Source organism: Felis catus, chromosome C2 (genome assembly GCF_018350175.1).
Source record: "Felis catus isolate Fca126 chromosome C2, F.catus_Fca126_mat1.0, whole genome shotgun sequence".
Classification (NCBI taxonomy): domain Eukaryota; kingdom Metazoa; phylum Chordata; class Mammalia; order Carnivora; family Felidae; genus Felis; species Felis catus.
In genome coordinates, this window is record NC_058376.1 from 121,154,203 (window position 1) to 121,175,774 (window position 21,572).

At 38.8% G+C, this 21,572-nt stretch overlaps 1 protein-coding gene across 5 annotated transcripts in view; it reads left to right on the forward strand.

Annotated features, from left to right (window-relative positions):
* GK5 (glycerol kinase 5) overlaps positions 1 to 21,572 on the forward strand; it is a 79,750-nt gene that overhangs the window by 26,539 nt on the left and 31,639 nt on the right. For all 5 annotated transcript variants that reach the window (XM_023260506.2, XM_023260507.2, XM_045037492.1 and 2 more), the window contains 5 exons: positions 4,016 to 4,147; positions 10,695 to 10,770; positions 11,889 to 11,950; positions 12,033 to 12,106; positions 12,295 to 12,355. In XM_023260506.2, coding sequence (XP_023116274.1) covers positions 4,016 to 4,147; positions 10,695 to 10,770; positions 11,889 to 11,950; positions 12,033 to 12,106; positions 12,295 to 12,355 — 405 coding nt within the window. The remainder of the gene's footprint in view (positions 1 to 4,015; positions 4,148 to 10,694; positions 10,771 to 11,888; positions 11,951 to 12,032; positions 12,107 to 12,294; positions 12,356 to 21,572) is intronic.

Below are 21,572 nucleotides of genomic sequence, written 5' to 3' on the forward strand. Positions count from 1 at the left end.
AAAATGTTTTTAATGTTTATTTTTTGAGAGACAGAGCATGAGCATGAGCAGGGGAAGGGCAGAGAGAGAGGGAGTCACAGAATTTGAAGCAGACTCCAGGCTCTGAGCTGTCAGCACAGAGCCAGACATGGGGCTTGAACTCACAACCATGAGATCATGACCTGAGGTGAAGTCGGACGCTTAACCAACTGAGCCACCCAGGGGCCCCTTATGTTGCCCTTTTATAACCACAGCCATCTCTGCTGTGTACCTCTCCAGCCTCTTCCCATCCATCACTCCTCGCAACCAGTAATCTGTGCTCCATTAAAAATATTTTCTGACTTCAAAAATATTATATACCTAAAATGATGCAGTATAAAACCTTTGGGATTTGCTTTTTTCACTTAGTGTAATTCCCTGGAGAATCCAAGTTGTACCTGAATCAATAGGTTGTTTCTTTTTATTGCTGTGTTGGATTCAGGGGTACAGATGCACTACCTGTTTTTTAAGGACATCTGTGAAATCCCAGTTTTTGGCTATTAGAAATAGGGCTGTTCTGAACGTTTGTGTTTTTTTTTTAAATTTTATTTATTTATTTATTTTTTTAAATGTTTATTTTTGAGACAGAGAGAGACAGAGCATGAATGGGGGAGGGTCAGAGAGAGAGGGAGATCCAGAATCCGAAGCAGGCTCCAGGCTCTGAGCTGTCAGCACAGAGCCCGACACGGGGCTCGAACCCACAAATCGTGAGATCATGACCTGAGCCGAAGTCGGACGCTTAACCGACTGAGCCACCCAGGCACCCCTGTTTTGAACATTTGTGTACAGACATTTATGTGAACGTAAGTGTTCATTTCTCTAGGATAATACCCCAAAGGTACAATTAATTGCTAGGTCAAATGGTAATTGCATATTTTGTTTTATATGAAACTGTCAGAAAACTTTTTCCAGGGTGGCTGCATCATTTACCTTCCCCCCAGCAATGTGTGAATTATAAGACATACTTTTTTTTTCTAATTTTAAAGGGGTAATTTTAAGCAGGATATATTTTTGTAAGATTTTATTTTTAATTAATCTCCACACCCAACATGGGGCTTGAACTCACAACCCCTAGGCCAGGAGTCACACATTCCACCAACTGAGCCAGCCAGGCGCCCCAAGCAGGATGTATTCGTAACCATCAATTTTTAAAATAATTTTAACCGTCAATTATATCTTAGCATTTCTTTGTAATTTAACTAACAGGATTCTTTGTTGTTTTTTTGGTGGTACCTTCAATATTGGTTTATTTTAGGGTGTCTTCTTAGATTATCTCATTTATTGATTTGATTACTTGTCTTTCTCTTCCCATTAGAATGTAAATTTCAAGAAGGCAGGGACTCTGCCTATATTGTTCACTCTAGTTTCTCAAGGACTAGCACAGTCCCTTGGTACATAGAAGGTACTCAATAAATATTTGTTAAATGTAAGAACAAAATGCTAATTGTTCGTATGTTATATAAAAGTACAGGTGTTAGGGGTGCCTGGGTGACTCAGTTAAGTGTCTGGCTCTTGATTTCGGCTCAGGTCATGATCTCACAGTTCATGGGGTTGAGCCCCACTTTGGGCTCTGTGCCCACATCACGGAGCCTGCTTGGGATTGTCTCTCTCCCTCTCTCTCTACCCCTCCCCCACCTGCGTGCGCTCTCTCTTTCTCAAAATAAATAATAAACTTAAAAAAAAAAGTACAGGTGTTAGAACTCTTAATCCTTTTTGTGTGCTCCCCCACCCCAGGTATCTGCATTTTAATAGAAGATACCTTTTAATAGAAGGATATGAAATCAATTTTTTAAATAGAGGAAAGTATAGTGTTCTTAGGGAAGAAAAACCTCTTTCAGTTTGAGGCATTCGTTAACATATAACACATCAGAGGGAGGATTATGGGTCGTCCCTTTAAACACTTTAAGGATGTCTTGTCTTTTTTTAAATTAAAAAAAAATTTTTTTTTAGTGTTTATTTTAACACTAAAATAAGAGAGAGAGAGACAGAGCATGAGTAGGGGATGAGCAGAGAGAGAGGGAGACACAGAATCTGAAGCTGGCTCCAGGCTCCGAGCTGCCAGCACAGAGCCCGATGCTGGGCTTGAACTCATGAACCATGAGGTCATGACCTGAACCGAGGTTGGACACTCAACCCACTGAGCCACCCAGGCATCCCAAGGACATCTTATCTTTTTTTTTTTTTTTAAACATTTATTTATTTTTGAGACAGAGAAAGCATGAACAGGGGAGGGTCAGAGAAAGAGGGAGACACAATCTGAAACAGGCTCCAGGCTCTGAGCTGTCAGCACAGAGCCTGACGCGGGGCTTGAACCCACAGACCGTGAGATCATGACCTGAGCCGAAGTCAGACGCTTAACCGACTGAGCCACCCAGGCGCCCCAAGGACATCTTATCTTTTAATAAACAGTGCAAAATATGTAGAAACACAGGAAGTTTGAGCACTGAATGAGATGAAAAGGAAGTTAAAAGGGCTATAACTTTCAGTTATAAGATGAATAAGGTCTGAGAATCTAATGTATTACATGACTATAATTGATAACACTGTATTATATAATTAAAATTTGCTAAGAGTAGAACTTTTCACCAAAACGAAAAGGAAAAAAAAAAGGACAAGGGATGCCTGGATGGGTCAGTAGGTTGAATGCCGCCTGACTTTTGATTTTGGCTCAGGTCATGATCTCATGGGTTCATGAGTTTGAGCTCCACATTGGGCTCTGTGCTGACAGTGAGGAGCCTGCTTGGGATTCTCTCTCTCTCCCTCCCTCTCTCTCTCTCTCTCTGCCCCTCCCCCGCTCTCTCTTTCCTTCTCTTTCAAAATAAATAAACTTAACAAAGGACAAAACTAAAATGTAGAGAGAATTGAGTCTATACATTTTCTTCATTGTTACACTTATTATTTTAGTAAATAAACCCAAACCTTTATATTTATTTTTTAGGGGAGGGGTGAGTAATAACAGAGGGAAAAATGCAAGAAGGTGGTAAATTCTCTATAAGTGAATATTCTTTAAAACATCAGTTTCAGAAGTTGAATTGTCCATTGGCATTCTTGTAGTAGGTGGCAGGATAGAGTTTTTGTTTTTGATTTTTTTTTTTTACTATGTCTTACAAACCTTAAAACTCAAAGCAAGTTTTCTGTGAGAGGCTTTTTCTTTTTAACTAAAGATTTTGCTTACTAAGAAGCAAATTTAAAACTATATATATATTTCATCTTTGATTTTGTTAAGTATAGGTAGTGTTCAGTGAAATCATATATCCCAATTTTAGGTACTTAGTGTGTAGGGAAATTTCCCTTATGGGTTAATAGTAACCTCATTCAAAATATATTTCATATAGGAATATAGCCTATCCCTTGACTCTCCCCCTTTTCTTTTCTTTTTCTTTTATGTTTTTTAAGTTTTTGGTTTTTTTTTTTTGTAATCTTTGTACCCAGTGTGGGGCTCAAAGCCATGACACGAGATCAAGAATCTCATGCTTTGCTCACTGACCCAACCAGGCGTCCCTTTTCCTTTTTTTTTTTTTTTTTTAGACTTTATCTTGAGGGGTGCCTGGGTGGCTCAGTCAGTTAAGCGTCTAACTTAGGCTCAGGTCATGATCCACAGTTCGTGGATTCAAGCCCTGCGTCCAGCTCTGTGCTGACAGCTCGGAGCCTGTTTCAGATTCTGTGTCTGCCTCTCTCTCTGCCCCTCCCTGTTCATGCTCTGTCTCTGTCTCAAGAATAAATAAACATTAAAAATAATAATAATAATAATAAAAGACTTTATCTTGAGCTTTTTGTGTTTATTAAAGAAGGACATAGTAGATATGTTATATCTCGTATGTTAGAATACAAATGTCCACTTGGGGTAACATTGCTTTACTTCATGTTCTTAGGTGCTGAGAACACTAGAAGTAGTTGAATGATTTGTTATTGGGTTTGTTTTCATATGTGTAGAATTAATATAGAGATATCAAACACCATTAAGTGCATTTTCCTAAAATATCTTTTTTCTTAACAGCTAATACAGAGCTCCTGCCGAGTGCTACACTTTTTCACTAGAAGTAAACGATTTTTTGCAGTCAGTATGTTTAGTTTCACAAACCAGCATGTTTCTTTGAGATTGGCCTGGATTTTACAGAATCTGGTTGAGGTAAGGAAAGATTGTGTGTGCCTGTGTATGTCTGTGTGTATGGACTACAGGAAAGACAAAATTAAAGGAATAAAGATAATAATTTGATTATTTCAGGGAAAATTAGGTGTCCACTACATATTGGGATAGAATACAAGGAATCTTTACTCAGGTTTTTTTAAACCTTTTTATTGTGAGTCATAACACATAATAGAAAACGGAACAAAACAAAACTATACCACCCAGTGATACACTGTGAAGCAAACACCTGTGTAGCACTATTTAAATCAAGAAACAGAACATTATGAAACTGTGTATCAGATTTTCTTTCCACTTTTACTTTTTTACTTATATGTTTCTTTCTTAACACTATCTTTTTGTTTTACCTGAATTTTTTTTGAATTTTGTATAAATGGAATCCGTGTTTATTTTTTTGTGTCTGACTCCTTTTGTTTAATATTATATTTATGAAATATACCCATATTGTGTGTAAATTAATTTTCTTACACTTTCATTGCTATTTAGTGTTCAATATATGATTATATCTCTATCTGTTTATCCCTTCTGTTCATGTACATTTGAGTTATTTCTAGTTTGGGGCAATTATGACTAATACTGTCTTTGAAGTACATATAAATGCATTTCTGTTACATCTATACATGGGAACGGAATTTTTAGGGCATGAATGGATATGTGTATCTTCACCTTTAGTGGATAATGTCAAAAAGTTTCCCACAGTTTTTGACAATTCACATACCCACTATCAGTCAATGAGAGGACTTCTTATTTCATTTACCATCATAATTGATACTATCAGGTTTTTTTTTTTTATTTTAGCCATTTTGGTACTTAAATAGTGCTCTCTCATTGTGATTTTAGACTGATAAAAAAGAAGATCCAACTGCATGCTGTCTATAGGAGAAACACTTTAGATTCAAAAATACAAATCAGTAAAAAGTAAAAGGATGGAAAAGATCTCTCATGCAAACAGCATCCATAAACTAAGTGGCTATGCTAATATCCTGCAAAATAGACTTAAAAAAATTTTTTTTATTATGTTTCTTTATTTTTGAGAGGCAGAGAGAGACAGAGTGTGAGCAGGGGAAGGGCAGAGAGAGAGGGGGGACACAGAATCCAAAGCAGGCTCCAGGCTCTGAGCTGTCAGCAGAGAACCCGACGCGGGGTTCAAACTCACAAACCAGGAGATCATGACCTGAGCCGAAGTCGGATGCTCAACCAACTGACCCACCCAGGCACCCCAAAATAGACTTTAAAACAAAAAATGTTATTAGAGATAAAGAAGGACATTTTGTAATGATAAGTCAATCCATCAGAAATATATAACAATTATAAACATATATGTATGTAGTAACAGTGCCTCAAACAAATGAAGCAAAAATTGACAGAATTGAAGAGGAAAATAGACAATTCAACAGTAATAGTTGGAGACTTCAACACTCCACTTTTAATAATGGATAAAACAACTAGACGGAAGCTCAACAAAGAAATAGAAAACTTGGACAACAGTATAAGCTAACTAGACCTTTTATAGATATCTCCAGTAATAACAGAATATACATTCTTAAGTGTACATGGAATGTTCTCCAGGATAGATCACATGCTACACCATAATACAAGCCTTAATACATTTAAAAGGACTGAAATTATACAAAATATTTCTCTGATAATGAATGAAATTAAACATAACAGATATGGGGCTCCTGGCTGGCCTAGTAGGTAGAGCATGTGACTCTTGATCTCAGGGTTGTGCATTAAAGCCCCACGTTGGGTGTAGATTACTTAAAAATAAAATCCTTATGGGGCGCCTGGGTGGCTCTGTTGGTTAAGTGTCTGACTCTTGGTTTTGGCTCAGGGCTTGATCTCACAGTTGGTGAGTTCAAGCCCCACATTGGGCTGTCCTCTGTCAGCGAGAAGCCTGCTTGGGAATCTCTGCCCCTCCCCTGCTCGTGCTTGCTCTCTTTCTCTCTTTCTCAAAATAAATAAATAAACGCTAAAATAAAATCAAATCCTTAAAAACATAATTAAACATAGTTAGCAGAAAAATGTGGAGAGTTCAAAAATATATGGAAATCAAACAGTGTACTTTACACAAATTTTAACTTTTTTTTTTTTTTTTAATTTTTTGAGAGAGAGAGAGTGTGGGCAGGGGAGGGGCAGAGAGAGAGGGAGACGCAGAATCCAAAGCAGGCTCCAGGCTCTGAGCTGTCAGTCCAGAGTCCAATACAGGTCTCGAAACCATGAACGCATGATCATGACCTGAGCCGAAGTCAGACGCTCAACTGACTGAGCCACCCAGGTGCCCCCAAACAATGTACTTTTAAATAACCAGTAGGTAAAAGAAGAAATCCTAAGAGAAATTAGAAAATACTTTGAGATGAATGAAAATGAAAACATACCAAATTATGTGTTGCACCAAGATCAGTGTTTAAATAGAAATTAATAGCAAGACTATTATATATAGGGACTATATATATTTTTTATTTTTTTAATTTTTAAAGTTTATGTATTTATTTTGAGAGTGGCAGGGGGAGGGAGAGAGAGAGAATCTCAAGCAGGCTCCACACTGTCAGCACAGAGCCTGATGCAGGGCTCAGTCTCAGAAACTGTGAGATCATGACCTAAGCTGAAATCAAAAGTTGGACACTCAGCAGACTGAGCCACCCAGGTTCCCCATGTATAGAGACTATATTAACAAAGCATCTAACATTGTACCTTAAGACACTGGCAAAAGATGGCAAACTGAACCCACAGGAGCAGAAGGGAAGAAATATAAAGACAGTGGTTTTTCCATGTCTTTTTGTGGCTTGGTAGTGCATTTCTTTTTGTCACTGATTAGTATTTCATGGCCTAGATTGTTACAATTTGTTTATCCATTCACTTGTTGAAGGACACTGCTGGTTCTAATTTTAGCACTTGTGAATAAAGTTGCTATAAACATTTTTGTGCAGGTTTTGTATGAACATAAATTTCAACCTATTTGGGTAAATACCTAGGTGTGCAATTGCTGGATCCAATGGTAAGACTATGTTTAGCTTTGTAAGAAAATGCCAATCTGTGTTCCAAAGTGACTGTACTGTTTTACACCCCTACCAACAGTGAAAGAGTGCGCCACATCCTTGCTGACATTTGATACCAGTTTTGGATTTCAGCCATTCTAATAGGTGTGAAGTAGCGTCTCACTGGTTTCATTTGCAGTTCTTTAACGTAACAAGATGTTATAGAAATATGCCTTTTCCTTTTAAACATTGACAAGGACTTCTAGGATATATTGACTAGGCAGGGCTCTAACTTATGAGCTGTGAGATCATGATCTAAGCTGAAGTTAGATGCTTAACCTACGGAGTCACCCAGGCCCCCCTTCTAAGACTATTATTAGTGGATGTTAAATTTATTAAATACATTTTCTGTACCTATTGTCTAAGAGTGGCAACCTACCTGAGGTTTGTAGGGTGTCTTGAGTTTATTCCTTGGTATCTTCTGTTGCTTTTAAAAATTTCACAGCCAGGGGCGCTTGGGTGGCGCAGTCGGTTAAGCGTCCGACTTCAGCCAGGTCACGATCTCGCGGTCTGTGAGTTCGAGCCCCGCATCAGGCTCTGGGCTGATGGCTCAGAGCCTGGAGCCTGTTTCCGATTCTGTGTCTCCCTCTCTCTCTGCCCCTCCCTGTTCATGCTCTGTCTCTCTCCCAAAAATAAATAAACGTTGAAAAAAAAATAAAAAAATAAAAAAATAAAAATTTCACAGCCATTATTTTCAAAAGGCATTTCTAGTCCATTCTCTTTATCTCCTTTCCTTCTAGAAAATTTGATTATATGCATGTTAGACCTTCTCATTAAATCCCGTTTGTCTCTCACTCTTTCATATTTTCCATTCTTTTGTCTCTTTGTACTTCATTCTGGATATTTTCTTCTAACCTCTCTCTCATATCTATTCTCTCTTACGTTGCTTCTAATGTGCTGTTAAAACCCATCCATTAAGTTCTTAATTTTTTAGTTCAAGAACTTTTTTCTTCACATAATTAGCATGGTATTTTAAAGTCCATGACTATTCTAGTATGTGTAGCCCCATGGATTCTGTCTTTCTCTCTCTTTTATTTTCATGTTCTCTTGTTTCCTCAGATGCCTGATTATTTCATTTCTTTTAAATTTAAAATACTTTATGGATGTATGATTAACATACAAAAAGCTGAACATTTTTAATATATACAACTTGATGAGTTCGGTGAGCCTAGTTACTTATTTGTATGTATGTGTATGTATATCAGCTAGACATAGTATTTGGAAAATTGTGTGTAGAAATTATGAGAGCCTTAACATAGCATTTTCTTGCTCTGGATAAGATTTATGTGTCTTCCATTTTTCTAGACACCAGGATTACCTCAATCCAGTTTAGTGACTGAGATGATTTAAAACTGAGTTTCAGTTCCTGTGAAAACCTGTCTTTCTGGTTTAATCTTATTCATAGAGTAAAGGCATTTGGAGTCTTCTCCCAAAGCATGGAGAGTTGACCTTGTTCCTCCTACCTTGGGAAGCCCTAATATCAACTCTGTCTTCATAGCCTTTGTATCGACCTACTACCTATCAAAGGACTGGGCTCTCAAACATTTTTTGAATGAACAGATGAATTTACTACTTGCCAGGCATTGTTGCTACTCACTGAAATACAGATTAACCTTTGTCTAATCTGGAACAAATTTTAGAATCACAATTTCTAAATTTAAAGAGAGTTTGAAATAAAGTAATATTACTTTAAGCACTCCATACTTAAGTTTTACAAAACTTGAATCTTCAAAATACTTGTTACAAACAATCTACAAGTGACTTCTTTTTTTGGAATTTATGTCATTTTCATTTTATTGATCCTTTCTACTCTTAACATATAATCCATCCTTAAGTGTATTCATTTGTCATTCTTTTTATCTCATTTATTTAGGATGCATTTTTTAAACATCTGTTATATGCCAGGAACCCTCCTAGGTGTTGCGCTTATAAATATGAATGCAATTTAGTTCCTGCTCTTAAGTAGCTTAGGCTCTAGTAGGGAAGTAATGACGTTGTGAGATAATGGCCACACAGAATATAGCCATTGGATGACAAGTTTGGCAAAGCCAGGAAATGCTAGTCTTGATGGATAAATAAGAGAGAGGTGGTAAAGTGTGATGTAGGCCACTGTTTCTACTATGTTAATAATATCTTGAAAAGAAATAATATCTTGGGGGCACCTGGCTGGCTCATTTGGAAGAGCATGAGATGCTTGATCTCAGGGTCGTGAGTTCGAGCCCCATGTTGGGCATAGAGCCTCTTTAAAAAATAGTAATAATGATATTTCAATAAGCATTTCATTTTCTCTATTAGCTATTTTAAAGAGCTTTTGATACTTTTGTTTCCTGTGGCATGCTTTACACTAAGGGTTAGCAGATTTTTTCTGTAACATGCCAGTTAGTGATAATTTAAACTTTGAAGGCCATGAGGTTTCTGTCATAACTACTCTGCTATTGTAGTGTGAAAACAGCCATAGATGATACATAAACAGGTGAGCATGGCTGTGTTCCAGTAAAATTTTATCTGTGGACACTGAAATTTGAATGTCATGTACTTTCCATATGTTACAAAGTATTCTTTAAAAAAAAACAATTATAATATTTAAAAACCATTCTTAACTTGCTGTACAGAGTTAAGCAATGGGTTGGATTTGAACTGTGGTCATAGTGTACAATCCCCTGTTTTAGACCTCTTATAGTTAAACATATTCTTATGTTTAAAAAAATGTGTGTGTATATATATATATATGTATATATATATATATATATACATATATATATGTATATATATATATATACTTTTGTGATGAACAAAGTTTATTTGTTTATTCATCACAAAAATACATGCTTCATGTGAAATTAAAGCCTTTTATACCTTATAGTAATTGCTTAGAACTGTTTGGTGTATATTTTAAAAATAGTTTCTTTATGTATATATTCATTCCTTTTTTTAAAAATTTTTCTTTTTTTTTCTTTTTTTTCTTTTCTTTCTTTTTTTTTTTTTTTATAGAGAGAGCATGAGCAGGGGAGAGGGGCAGAGGGAGAGAGAGAGAGAATCCCAATGCAGGGCTTGATCTCACAAACCATGAGATCAGGATCTGAGCTGAAACCAAGAGTCACATGCTCAACTGACTGAGCCACTCAGGCACCCCTGTATATATTCATTCTTATATAAAAAAAAAAAAAGGATTATATTGTATTTACTCTTTGGCCTTTAATTGTGTACTTAATAATGTAACCATTTTTTTTATTTTTTTTAATGTTTATTTATTTTTGGCAGAGAGAGAGAGACAGAGCATGAGTGGGGGAGGGGCAGAGAGAGAGGGAGACACAGAATCTGAAACAGGCTTCAGGCTCTGAGCTGTCAGCACAGAGTCGGTCGTGGGGCTCGAACTCACGGACAGCGAGATCATGACCTGAGCTGAAGTCGGACACTTACCTGACCGAGCCACCCAGGCGCCCCAATAATTTAACCGTTTTGAGTCAGTTTTGTGCCATTGTGTTTTCAAGGTGCAAAAGGCAGTTGAAGAAGATAATTGCTGCTTTGGGACTATTGATACCTGGTTGTTACACAAGCTCACAAAAGGTAAAGATGATCTGATAGATCTGTCTCCAGTGACTGAAATTTTTTTTTTACTTATTTACTTTTTTTTAATAATTTATTGTCAAGTTAGCTAACATACAGTGTATACAGTGTAGTTTAGGCTTCGAGAGTAGATTCCCATGATTTGAAATTTTTTTAATGTTTGTTTATTGTGGGTGAGCAAGCCGGGGAGGGGCAGAGAGAGAGAAGGAGAGAGAGAATCCCAAGCAAGCTCCGAACTGTCAATGCAGAGCCTGATGTGAGGCTCAAACTCAGAAACCATGAGATCATGACCTGAGCTGAAATCAAGAGTCAGATGCTTTATCAACTGAGCCACCCAAGGATTCCACCTCTCCCCCACAACAAGTAACTGAAATTTGACTGCTAGAAATGACAGAAATGATTCACCTAAAAAAAATAGAGGTGACTTTTTTTCCTTCCTGTATCCCAAATACATTGCTTTTTGGTACCCCAGTAACTCCATGCAATAGTAAAGTTACGTTAATTTTGAATTTGTAAGAGGATGATTTTTATTTTTTATTTTTTTAATGTTTTATTTATTTTTGAGAGAGAGAGAGAGAGAGAGAGAGCACAAGCAGGGGAGGTGCAGAGAGAGAGGGGGACAGAGGATCAGAAGCAGGTTCCATGCTGACAGCAGCCAGCCTGATGTGGGGCTCAAACTCATAAACCACAAGATCATGACCTGAGCCAAAGTCGGACACTCAAATGACTGAGCCACTGGGGCACCCCAAGGAAGGTGATATTTAAATTGCAATGAACCCTCAAATAGAAGGTGGAGGAACAGTCTTAATTTCAAAAGTGGTAAGATGAGTTCAATACCAGATGTGCCACTTTGCAGCTGGGTCACTCTAGGCAATCACGTTGCATCTTTGAACCCCTTTCCTCATCCTGAAGCTGGGGATCATGATGTGACAATGTATTTGAAAGTACTTTTGTAAACTCTAAAAGTTCAAAAAGATTAAGTGGGAAATTCCTTTGGAGACCTTGTACTGGAAATAGACATTTTGGAATGATTTTGAGGCCAAAGGTCTAATTTATAAACTAGGGATAGTTGTTGATTGACACCATCAGATAATATATTATTTTCAATGTAAATTTAGGTGCTGAATTTGCCACAGATTTTTCAAATGCCAGTGCAACTGGGCTATTTGACCCTTTTAAGGTAAGGGTGTTTTCCCTTCCTTTTCAATCACTAATTGTTGTATCATTTAGCTTGGATTCTGATGATATATTTTTATACTCAGATGTGTTGGAGTGGGCTCCTGACCTCCCTGCTTTCAATACCACTGTCTCTCCTGCCTCCTGTGAGGGATACAAGGTATTAATGGACATCGGATACAGAAACCAGCAAAATTTTGCTTTAGTAGGGAAAGCATTTTATTATTTGTTTGAGATGCTTGTGTCTCCATTATATAATTTTTTGGCCTATGTGAAAATCAATTTGCCAAATTTTAGAATTAATAATTTTAGAGCTATAACTGACTTTTTAATTAATTTTATTTGAAGCCACCATTTCGGATCAGTGGATGAAGAGATATTTGGTGTGCCTATACCAGTAGTGGCCTTGGTAAGTAGAAAACTTGGGGGTTTCTCCATGTAGAGTATAAACTAATATATATGAATAGTTGGGATTAGATTTAAGAGACATAGAAGGTCCTTGCAGAATAAAATTAAAGTGTTTTTTTTTTCTTTTTAAGTTAAAGTGCCCTGGATATAATCAGAAGTATTTTTTTGTATTCTGGAAAGGGTATCACTGGGCCTTATGTGAAAGCACTTTATAATCTTTCCTTCTAAATGTATTGCTTTTTATAAAACTGTTAATTTTTTTTTAAATGTTGTATTCTGAGTAACGTGTGGTTTATATTGGATACTCTGAGACAAAAAACAGGGATAAGGCCAATGCTTAGTTGTATTTGATACAGTGTAACCAAACAGTGACAAGACAATTTAAAGAAGAATGTTGTATTTAGGTTGTATGAAACCCTTAGCCAGCATGTACCAGTAAAGAAACTGTGGGAGAGAGAAAAATTAGCTGTTTCAGGTTTTTGAGGATTTTCTTGATTGTACTCTTTCTGTCTGGATGAAAGAGCTAGAACTTAGAGAATCTCAAGGATTCACCAGCTGGTTGGGGGGGGGGGGAGGGGTGTTGAAACTCTGACCTTGACTTTGATTTCCTATGATAGCTTAAGTAGGAAGTACAGACCATCTTTCCCTAGATGTATGGTTGCTATAGTAGATGGAGGAATCGGGTAAGGGAAGGGGAATTTAATTCCTAAGTTACAAATTCCTGGTCACTTAGAGAGGTTTAGACTTATTCAACCTAATGGTAGACACAGGTTCAGATTAAGGTATGGCTGGAAGAATTGAAGGTTAGTGACAAAGTATTCTTCAGATGGAGTTTTAGTCCTTATAATATTGCTATATGTTGTTAAAAAGATGGGTGCCTGACTGGCTTAGTGAGTGGAGCATGAGATTCTGGATCTCTGGGCTGGAAGTTTGAGCCCCACATTGGGTGTAGAGATTCCTTAAAAATAAAATCTTAGGGCACCTAAGTGGCTCAGTTGGTTAAGCCAACTGATCATGACCTGAGGGTCATGATCTCCTGGTCCTGAGATAAAGCCCCACATCAGGCTCTGCCTGGGCCTATATCCTGCTTTAAATTCTCTCTCTCCCTCCCTGACACTCTCTCTCTCTCTCTCTCTCTCTCTCTCTCTCTCTCTTAAGTAAGTAAATAAGTAAGTAAATAAATAAATAAATAAATAAATAAATAAATAAATAAAATTAAAGTAAAATCTTTAAAAAAAAAAAAAGAAAGATGGGGCACCTGGGTGGCTCAGTTGGTTAAGCATCTGACTTCAGCTCAGGTCATGATCTCACAGTTTGTGAGTTCGAGCCCCGTGTCGGGCTCTGTGCTCACAGCTCAGAGCCTGGAACCTGCTTCCAATTCTGTGTCTCCCTCTTTTTCTCTACCCCATCCCCACTCATGCTCTGTCTCTCTCTGCCTTAAAAATAAATAAAATTAAAAAAAAAAAAGAAAGAAAAAAAGAAAGAAAGGAAAGAAAACCAAAGGCCCCAAATGATGGCCTAATTAGTAAACCAAGACTTAATAATACATGGCCTAATAGTTTCAAACCCCAGAAATGTAACTCTTAGCCAGTCAACATGGGAATTTTCCATCAGCACTAGGAAATTTACTGATAGGCAAATTTCCCATAGTATGGCAATTTTGCCTAAAACAATGGATTTTTTTTTTTTTTTTTTTGCTAATAATTTCCTTTTTTACACTCCCTGTCTACCTTTAAAAATCTTCCTTTTTCTGGGGCACCTGGGTGGCTCAGTTGGCTAAGTGTCCAATTATAGCTCAGGTCATGATCTCGTGGTTTTTTTAGTTTGAGCCCCGCGTTGGGCTCTGTGCTGACAGCTTGGAGCCTGGAACCCGCTTCAGATTCTGTCTCCATCTTTCTCTACCCCTCCCCTGCTCACGTTCTGTCTCTCTCTTTCTCAAAAGTAAATAAACACTAAAAAAAAAAAAAATCTTTCTTTTGCTGTAGCTTTTTGGAGCCCCCCCCACCCCCACCCCACCCCCTGCTTGCTAGATGGGATGCTGCCTGATTCATGAATTGACTAATAAAGCCAATTAGAACTTAAAGTTTACTCGGTTAAAGTTTTTGTTATTAAACAGATTGGGTGGCAGGCAGCAACAAGTTCCAGAGTGAATTTCCAGCAGCATTCAGGGACAGAGAAGCAGGCATGGTATCCCGCATACCCTTTGAATTCAGTGTCTTTCTCGCTATTTCTGAGGGCTGTGGGTAAGTTCCCTCTTGCTTCTGAGCTCTGCTCTTTGTGCATTCAAGCTCCCTCAGTCTAATTGGCTTTCCTTTACAGGGTGGGTTAGCTTGAGCTGCCAGAAGGTTATGCCCAGGGCTGGCAGTTTTGCCTGGAGCCCAACTGAGCTGACAAAAGGGTCTGCCCAGAGCCAAATCCCTAGCCTTTCAGACCACAATTTCCCCGGAATTGCTGGAAAACCCCAGCAAGGTTCCCACCCAGCAAGAATTGGTGGTGGTGAGCACAGGGCCTTCTTTTGGCCAGGACACAGTAACATCTCTTGGCTGTTGCTGATACATTAAGGTGCGCATGTTTGTCTTGTTTTGTGTAGATAAAAGCTATTGCTGTCAGAGATCTCAAGATGCCAAAAAACTGCAAAAACTGGTCGGTGCAGGTTGAGCATTTAAAGGGTGTTAGAGCGCTCACCAGCTCAAGAAAATAGAAGAAGTTGATCACAGAGTAGGTTAGATTCACACAAGTTCACCCACCAACCTCAAGAAAACTTCTATACAGTAAGGTACACTGTAAAATATGCGTGATCCCCAACCCAACAGCCCCAACCTGAAGTCCCTTTTAAGAATTAGTTCAGCTCCGGAAACCCAAAGGCTTGCTAATGGGATCTTTAAATTCTAAATAGTCAAGCATGCTACCTTCTGGCACACCCGGCTTACTTTATGTCTAAGAACTATAGTGTTGGCAGTTGCAGGTGTCTTGCAAAAATGGCACAATCTTCCTAAGCTTGTTTTGTGTCCTGAGGAACTTGGCTGGGTAACCATCAGGTTGGGGGTTCCAAAATAAGGCCAGACGGAAATATGAGTTACACCCCATTTGCAGCTACATATGGCTGGACAGAAATATGGGTTAACTCCATTTGCACCTAGAATCCTACCAAACTGCTGCCAGCCTTCGAGGGAATTACAACCTAGAAATACAATTGCTGTTATGGGAACATTCCAATTAGATAATATCATTTAAGAAATGCACTTGGCATGCTCCTGGGTGGCTCAGTCGATTAAGTAAGTGTCCAGCTTCAGCTCAGGTCATGATCTCACAGTCCCTGAGTTCAAGCCCTGCGTCGGGCTCTGTGCTGATAGCTCAGAGCCTGGAGCCTGCTTCGGATTCTGTGTCTCCCTCTCTCTCTGCCCCTCCCCTACTCATGCTCTCTCTCTCCCTCCCTCTCTCTCTCTCTCTCTCTCTCTCTCTCTCTCTTTCTCAAAAATAAATAAACATTGAAAAGAAAAAAAAAAAAAAGAAATGCACTTGGAAGCAAGGATTCCCAAATTAAACAGAATGAGATACCTGTTTTAATTGGCAAGCAGAAACCTCCAAAAGGTTTCAAAATTCCCAAGGTGTTTCATTAAAAGATTCATTGCAAAAGGCTAATGAAAAATTAAAGATAGAAGAAGTACCCCAAACAAAAGACTGATGTAACTCCTACTGCTCCGCTCTTTCCTCCTTGGAATACTCATTCCACTCATCCTCAGTCTGAATTGTTTTTCCACTCTGAAAAGACTGCACAATGATAAACAAAACTCTACCACATTAATGGCCTTATAGACACCCCTGTATTTACCTTCAAAGGAGGACACCCAAATAGGCCTCTCTTAGAGTTGTTGAAACTGAGGGATTTTCTGATAACACTGCTACATTACTCCATGAAACAGTCAAGAGGAAACTCTGGTAGATATCAGAGCCTGCAGAGGGGTTCCTGGAAAAACTGGCAGGAGCCAGCAAAGGGTGAAAGTTCATTTTTAATTTTTTTTAAATGTTTTTATTTATTTTTGAGACAGAGAGAGACAGAGCATGAGCAGAGGAGGGGCAGAGAGAGAGGGAGACACAGAATCCAAAGCAGGCTCCAGGCTCTGAGCTGTGAGCACAGAGCCCGACGCAGGGCTCGAACTCAGGGACTGTGAGATCATGACCTGAGCTGAAGTCTGACACTTAACCAACTGAACCACCCAGACACCCCTATGAAAGTTCTTTTTTAAAGTGTATTTATTTATTTTGTGAGGGAGAATGTACAAGCGTGAGCGTAGCACATGGGGAGGGGCAGAGAGAGAGGGAGGGAGAGTCCTAAGCAGGTTCTACACTGTCAGCAGTGTTCTTTATTTTGACTGTCATTGAGAGTGACTTTAGATCTAGGGAAGGTAGTATCGTTTGCACCTCTTTGGGGACCCTTTTTACACCCATGGGGGTTTATGCAATACCACCAGAAATGTTGAAAATTCAAAGTGTATCCCTAGAAGAAAATGAAGCAAACCGAGAATAATATAGTTCGATAGGTGGATCAACCTATGTCATTTAAGTTACAACCCAATTTTTAGAGGAATTGAAAGCAACTGTCCTTATCTTACAATCTTTATAAAACTAAAAATGTAGCTCTAGAGGCAATCCAAAGTTTACCTATTTCTTCACCAGTCCCAAAATTGCCCCAATTTAAAAAAATGTTTTATTTTTATTCTTGAGACAGAGAGAGAGAGAGAGAGCGCGCTCGCGCGCGCGCAAGTGGGCGAGGGGGGGAGAGAGAGGGAGACACTGACTCGGAAGCCAGCTCCAGGCGCTGAGCTGTCAGCACAGAGCCCAACGTGGGGCTTAAACTCACAAACTGTGAGATCATGACCTGAGCTGAAGTCAGACACTCAACCGACTTAACCACCCAGGCGCCCCCAAAATTTAGGTAAACTTTTAAATAGTTTCCTAAATCTTTTTGGTAACCCAACATCTTAAGGTTTTGCTGAGTTAGGTTAAGTAATGAGTTAAGTTAAATTCATTAAATATCTAGATCATTCGTAAATAACATGAAATACTAAAACATTAATTATTGAACATAGATTTATCTACTTGTGGCTTCTTATTACAGAAAAACTAAAATATAATTGGATGTTTTAATGATGTGGAAATGCTGGGGTTCAAAGCCAAGTCCAAGAAAGAATTCTTGAGACATCTTCAGTGCAAAAAGGTGGTTTTATTAAAGCATGGGGACAGGACCTATAGGAAAGAGCTGTACTGGTGTAGTGACAGGTGACTGATTATATACATTCTTAGGAGGGGTTTAGGGATAGCATGAGTCTCTAAGGAACTTTGGAAACAAGGTTTCCAGGACCTTTAAGGGCTAGCTGTTGTTAGGAAAAGGTCATTTAAAAGTACTGTCTAGTAAAACCTTAGTCATGAGACCCTTTAGATGTGTATCAGTGAGCCATATGCTTGGAGGATGATTGCTAACCTATATCCTGGGGCATAGAGATAAAGGAGGTTTCTAAAAGAATTTTTATATGTTAAAGGAGACTTACAGGATGCTGGAGGTCAGGATAATGTTAAGCTAAAATTGCCTTTTGCCCTTAGCAAAGTGTTATCATTGAGGCCGCTGAGTACCTAGGGGAAGGTTACTTCCTGTCTCAAGGACTTGTCAATGGGCTCGAAGTTGTAAGGAAATTATTTTTTTTTCTTTTGTCTTTGTTCCCCACATCATTAGTGCTACATTGGAAAATTTAAAAGGCATATGCTTCTAAAAATTATAAAATGTATTTATAAATTTGCCAATCTAAAGAATGCTGGTATAACAGACAGTTCCCAATTGTTTAACACTACTAGAAATAATAAGGGAAACATCTCCATATGCAAAGGAAGTAAAATATATGTTTTTGATTTAAAAAAAAAAAGGTGTAAGGAATTGAGATGTATTTTTTTTTTTTTTTTTTTTTTAGGAAAAAATAGTTGTAGAAAGTTTGTGAAAAAGGAATCTCTGGAAAGGAATTGTATATGTGGTCAGGACTCACATTGGAATGAGTTGATTTTAATATCAAAACTAAGCTGGTACAAAGTTAGAGTTTGGCTTTCTGTTTTAAAAGGACAAAGTTTGCACTTTAAAAAATTTTTTTTAATATTTATTCATTTTTGAGAGACAGACAATGAGCAGGGGAGGGGAAGAGAGAGAGGGAGACACAGAATCTAAGCAGGCTCCAGGCTCCAAGCTGTCAGCACAGAGCCTGATGCTGGGCTCGAGCCCATGAACTGTGAGATCATGACCTGAGCCAAAGTCAGCTACTTAACTGACTAAGCCACCCAGGCGCCCCTGTTTGTTTGGACTTTGGATTGGCTTAAGTCTTTTTGGCCTGGAACCTTCCAAAGAATTTGCTAAACTATTTAAGTTGATTTGATATGTTAAATGACGTGGGAAGCATTGTCAAATATGAGAATCAAGGAAGGCCTCTCTGAGTGACTTCTGAGCAGAGATCCAAAAGAAGTGATGAGCAATCACATAGATACATATGGGAGGAGTGTACCAGGCAATGAGAATGGTGGATGCCAAAGAGGGAGTAAATGTTTTAGAAAGATCAGGGGATGGTAGGGGTCAGAGCACCCAGAGTTTCATGACCATGAGGAATGTGTTAGAAGATGAAATTAAAGAAAGCTATGCGTAGCATAGTGGATAATACAGGACTTTCTATTCTCTGGTAAGCATTGGAAATGCTATTCTAAATGATTGGGAAACCACTAGAGGCTTAAGTGACTCTGTGTGAGGGGGAGGGCATGCATGAATTTACATTTCAAAATGATCACTAGTTGCAGTGTAATAATGGGCAAGAAAAGATTCATTAAGAGGCTGTCGCACTGAAGATGGTGGAGAAGTAGGGGGACTGGGATTTTCCTTGTCCCTCAAACACAGTTGTATTGATCACTTGGAACATCCAGGAAATCTATCCACTGAGTGACAGAAGGATCCCTACAGGTAGAGGGAGACAGCTTGGCAAGTGTGAGGTACATGGAAGTGAGCTGGGGGAGAGAAAAATGGTGGTGTTGCTGAGGGGAGGGAACCCTTTCTGTGGAGAGAGACAAGGGAGGGTAAGAGAGAGAGGTTGAGAGTTGACACAACAGGGAAAACCTCTCTGGACCATGGACTGGGGAGTGAGAAATACTAAGGGTCCCAGATGTGTTTTGCAAACAATGTTTGGAGCTCAAATTCTGAGGTTTTGGAAGTGTACAACTTTCTCTGGACCAGAGCTGTGGCTCTTGCTTCTGGAGAGGAGGGAGCTGGCCATGGAGTGCATAGGGTGGTATAGGGATCTCCAGGGTTCACTGGGAGAGAACATTCCCTTCCTGGAAAGCTTTTGGAAGAGGGTTTATTGCTTCCCCAAGAACAAAAGACCCTGTAGGTGCCAGCCAAAATTTCATTAGCTCTACTCCAGAGGAAGGGAGAGGATCCACGTGGTCCTTTAAGACTTTGGGTTTCGAATCCCAGCTGCATGCCAAAGAAAAAATGTAGGAGAGTTGTGGAGCTGGAGTGGGGTGAGCTCATTGCCCTCACTATTCTGTGGGGGCTGCCTGAACAGCAGGGGGGGGGGGCGTATGAGATCCCCCGCACAGCAAAGGAAACAATCTTTTGCACAGCAAAGGAAACAGTCAACAGAACTAAAAGGCATTGGATGGAATGGGAGAATATATTTACAAGTGACATATCAAATAAAGGTTAGTATCCAAAATCTATAAAGAATTTATCAAACTCAACACCCAAAAAAACAAACAATCCAGTGAAGAAATGGGCAGAAGACATGAATAGACACTTTTCCAAAGGAGACATCCAGATGGCTAACAGACACATGAAAAGATGCTCAACATTACTCATCATTAGGCAATTATAAATCAAAACAATACCTGTCAGAATGGCTAACATTAATAGCTCAGGCAACAACAGATGTTGGAGAGATGTGGAGAGAGAGGAACCCCTTTGCACTGCTAGTGGGAATGCAAACAAGTGCAGCCATGCTGGAGTATGGAGGTTCCTCAAAAAATTAAAAATAGAACTACCCTATGACCCAGCAATTGTACTTCTAGGTATTTATCCAAAGGATAAAAAAAAATGCTGATTTGAAGGGGCACATGCACCCCAATGTTTATAGCAGCACTATCAGCAATAGTCATAATATGGAAAGAGCCCAAATGTCCATGGACTGATGAATGAATAACAATGTGGTATGAATATACAATGGAATATTACTCAGCAATCAAAAAGAATGAAATCTTGCCATTTGCAACAATGTGGATAGACCTGGAGAGTGTTAACACTAAGCAAAATAAATCAGTCAGAGAAAGACAAATATATGATTTCACTCATATATGGAATTTAAGAAAAGAAATGGATAAACATAGGTGAGGGGAGGGAAAAATAAGATAAAAACAGAGAGGCAAACCTTAAGAGACTCTTAAATACAGAGAACAAACTGAGGGTTGCTAGAGAGGTGTGGGGTGGGGGTGGGCTAAATGGGTGATGGGCATTGAGGAGGGCACTTGTTGGGTAGAGTACTGGATGTTACATGTAAGTGATGAATCACTAAATTCTACTCCTGAAATCATTATTACACTGTATGTTAACTAACTTGAATTTAAGTAAGTTTTTAAAACTTCTTTATGTTGTAAGATTTTGGCACATGTGCATAAAGTCCATTCTGCTTCTGAAAAAAAAGCCCTCTCATTGCCAGATTTTTGCCATGCTAATGTCCTATAACATGGCAACAGCCTAGTGCTGAGTCAGAGAAATTAAGATGGGTAAACATTGCCAATTAAATGAGTAGTTGGGGCTATCGGAAAACCAAGATGGCTGCTTAGTTCTTCCCAGCTCCCTGGCAAACACTATTTTTCAATTTGTATAATTCCTTCATGCACCATAGGGCATTTAAGATGACCTAAATTATGAATAGACATTGGGAGGAAGACTTCTATAATATTGCAAAAACAATTTACCAGGAATTTCTGATTTGTCATGTCCTCCTGGAAAAGCTGATTTTGTTCCCAGAGCCTCAGACCTCCCCGCTCTGGCCCCTTTTAACACCTGCAACTGGACTTCATTCAACTGCCATTTACTATGGATTATCAATATATTCTTGTTATTGTTTGTATGTTTTATGGATGGGTTGAAGCCTTTCCCTGCTGCAAAGCTGTGATGCCCTCACAGTAGCAAAGAA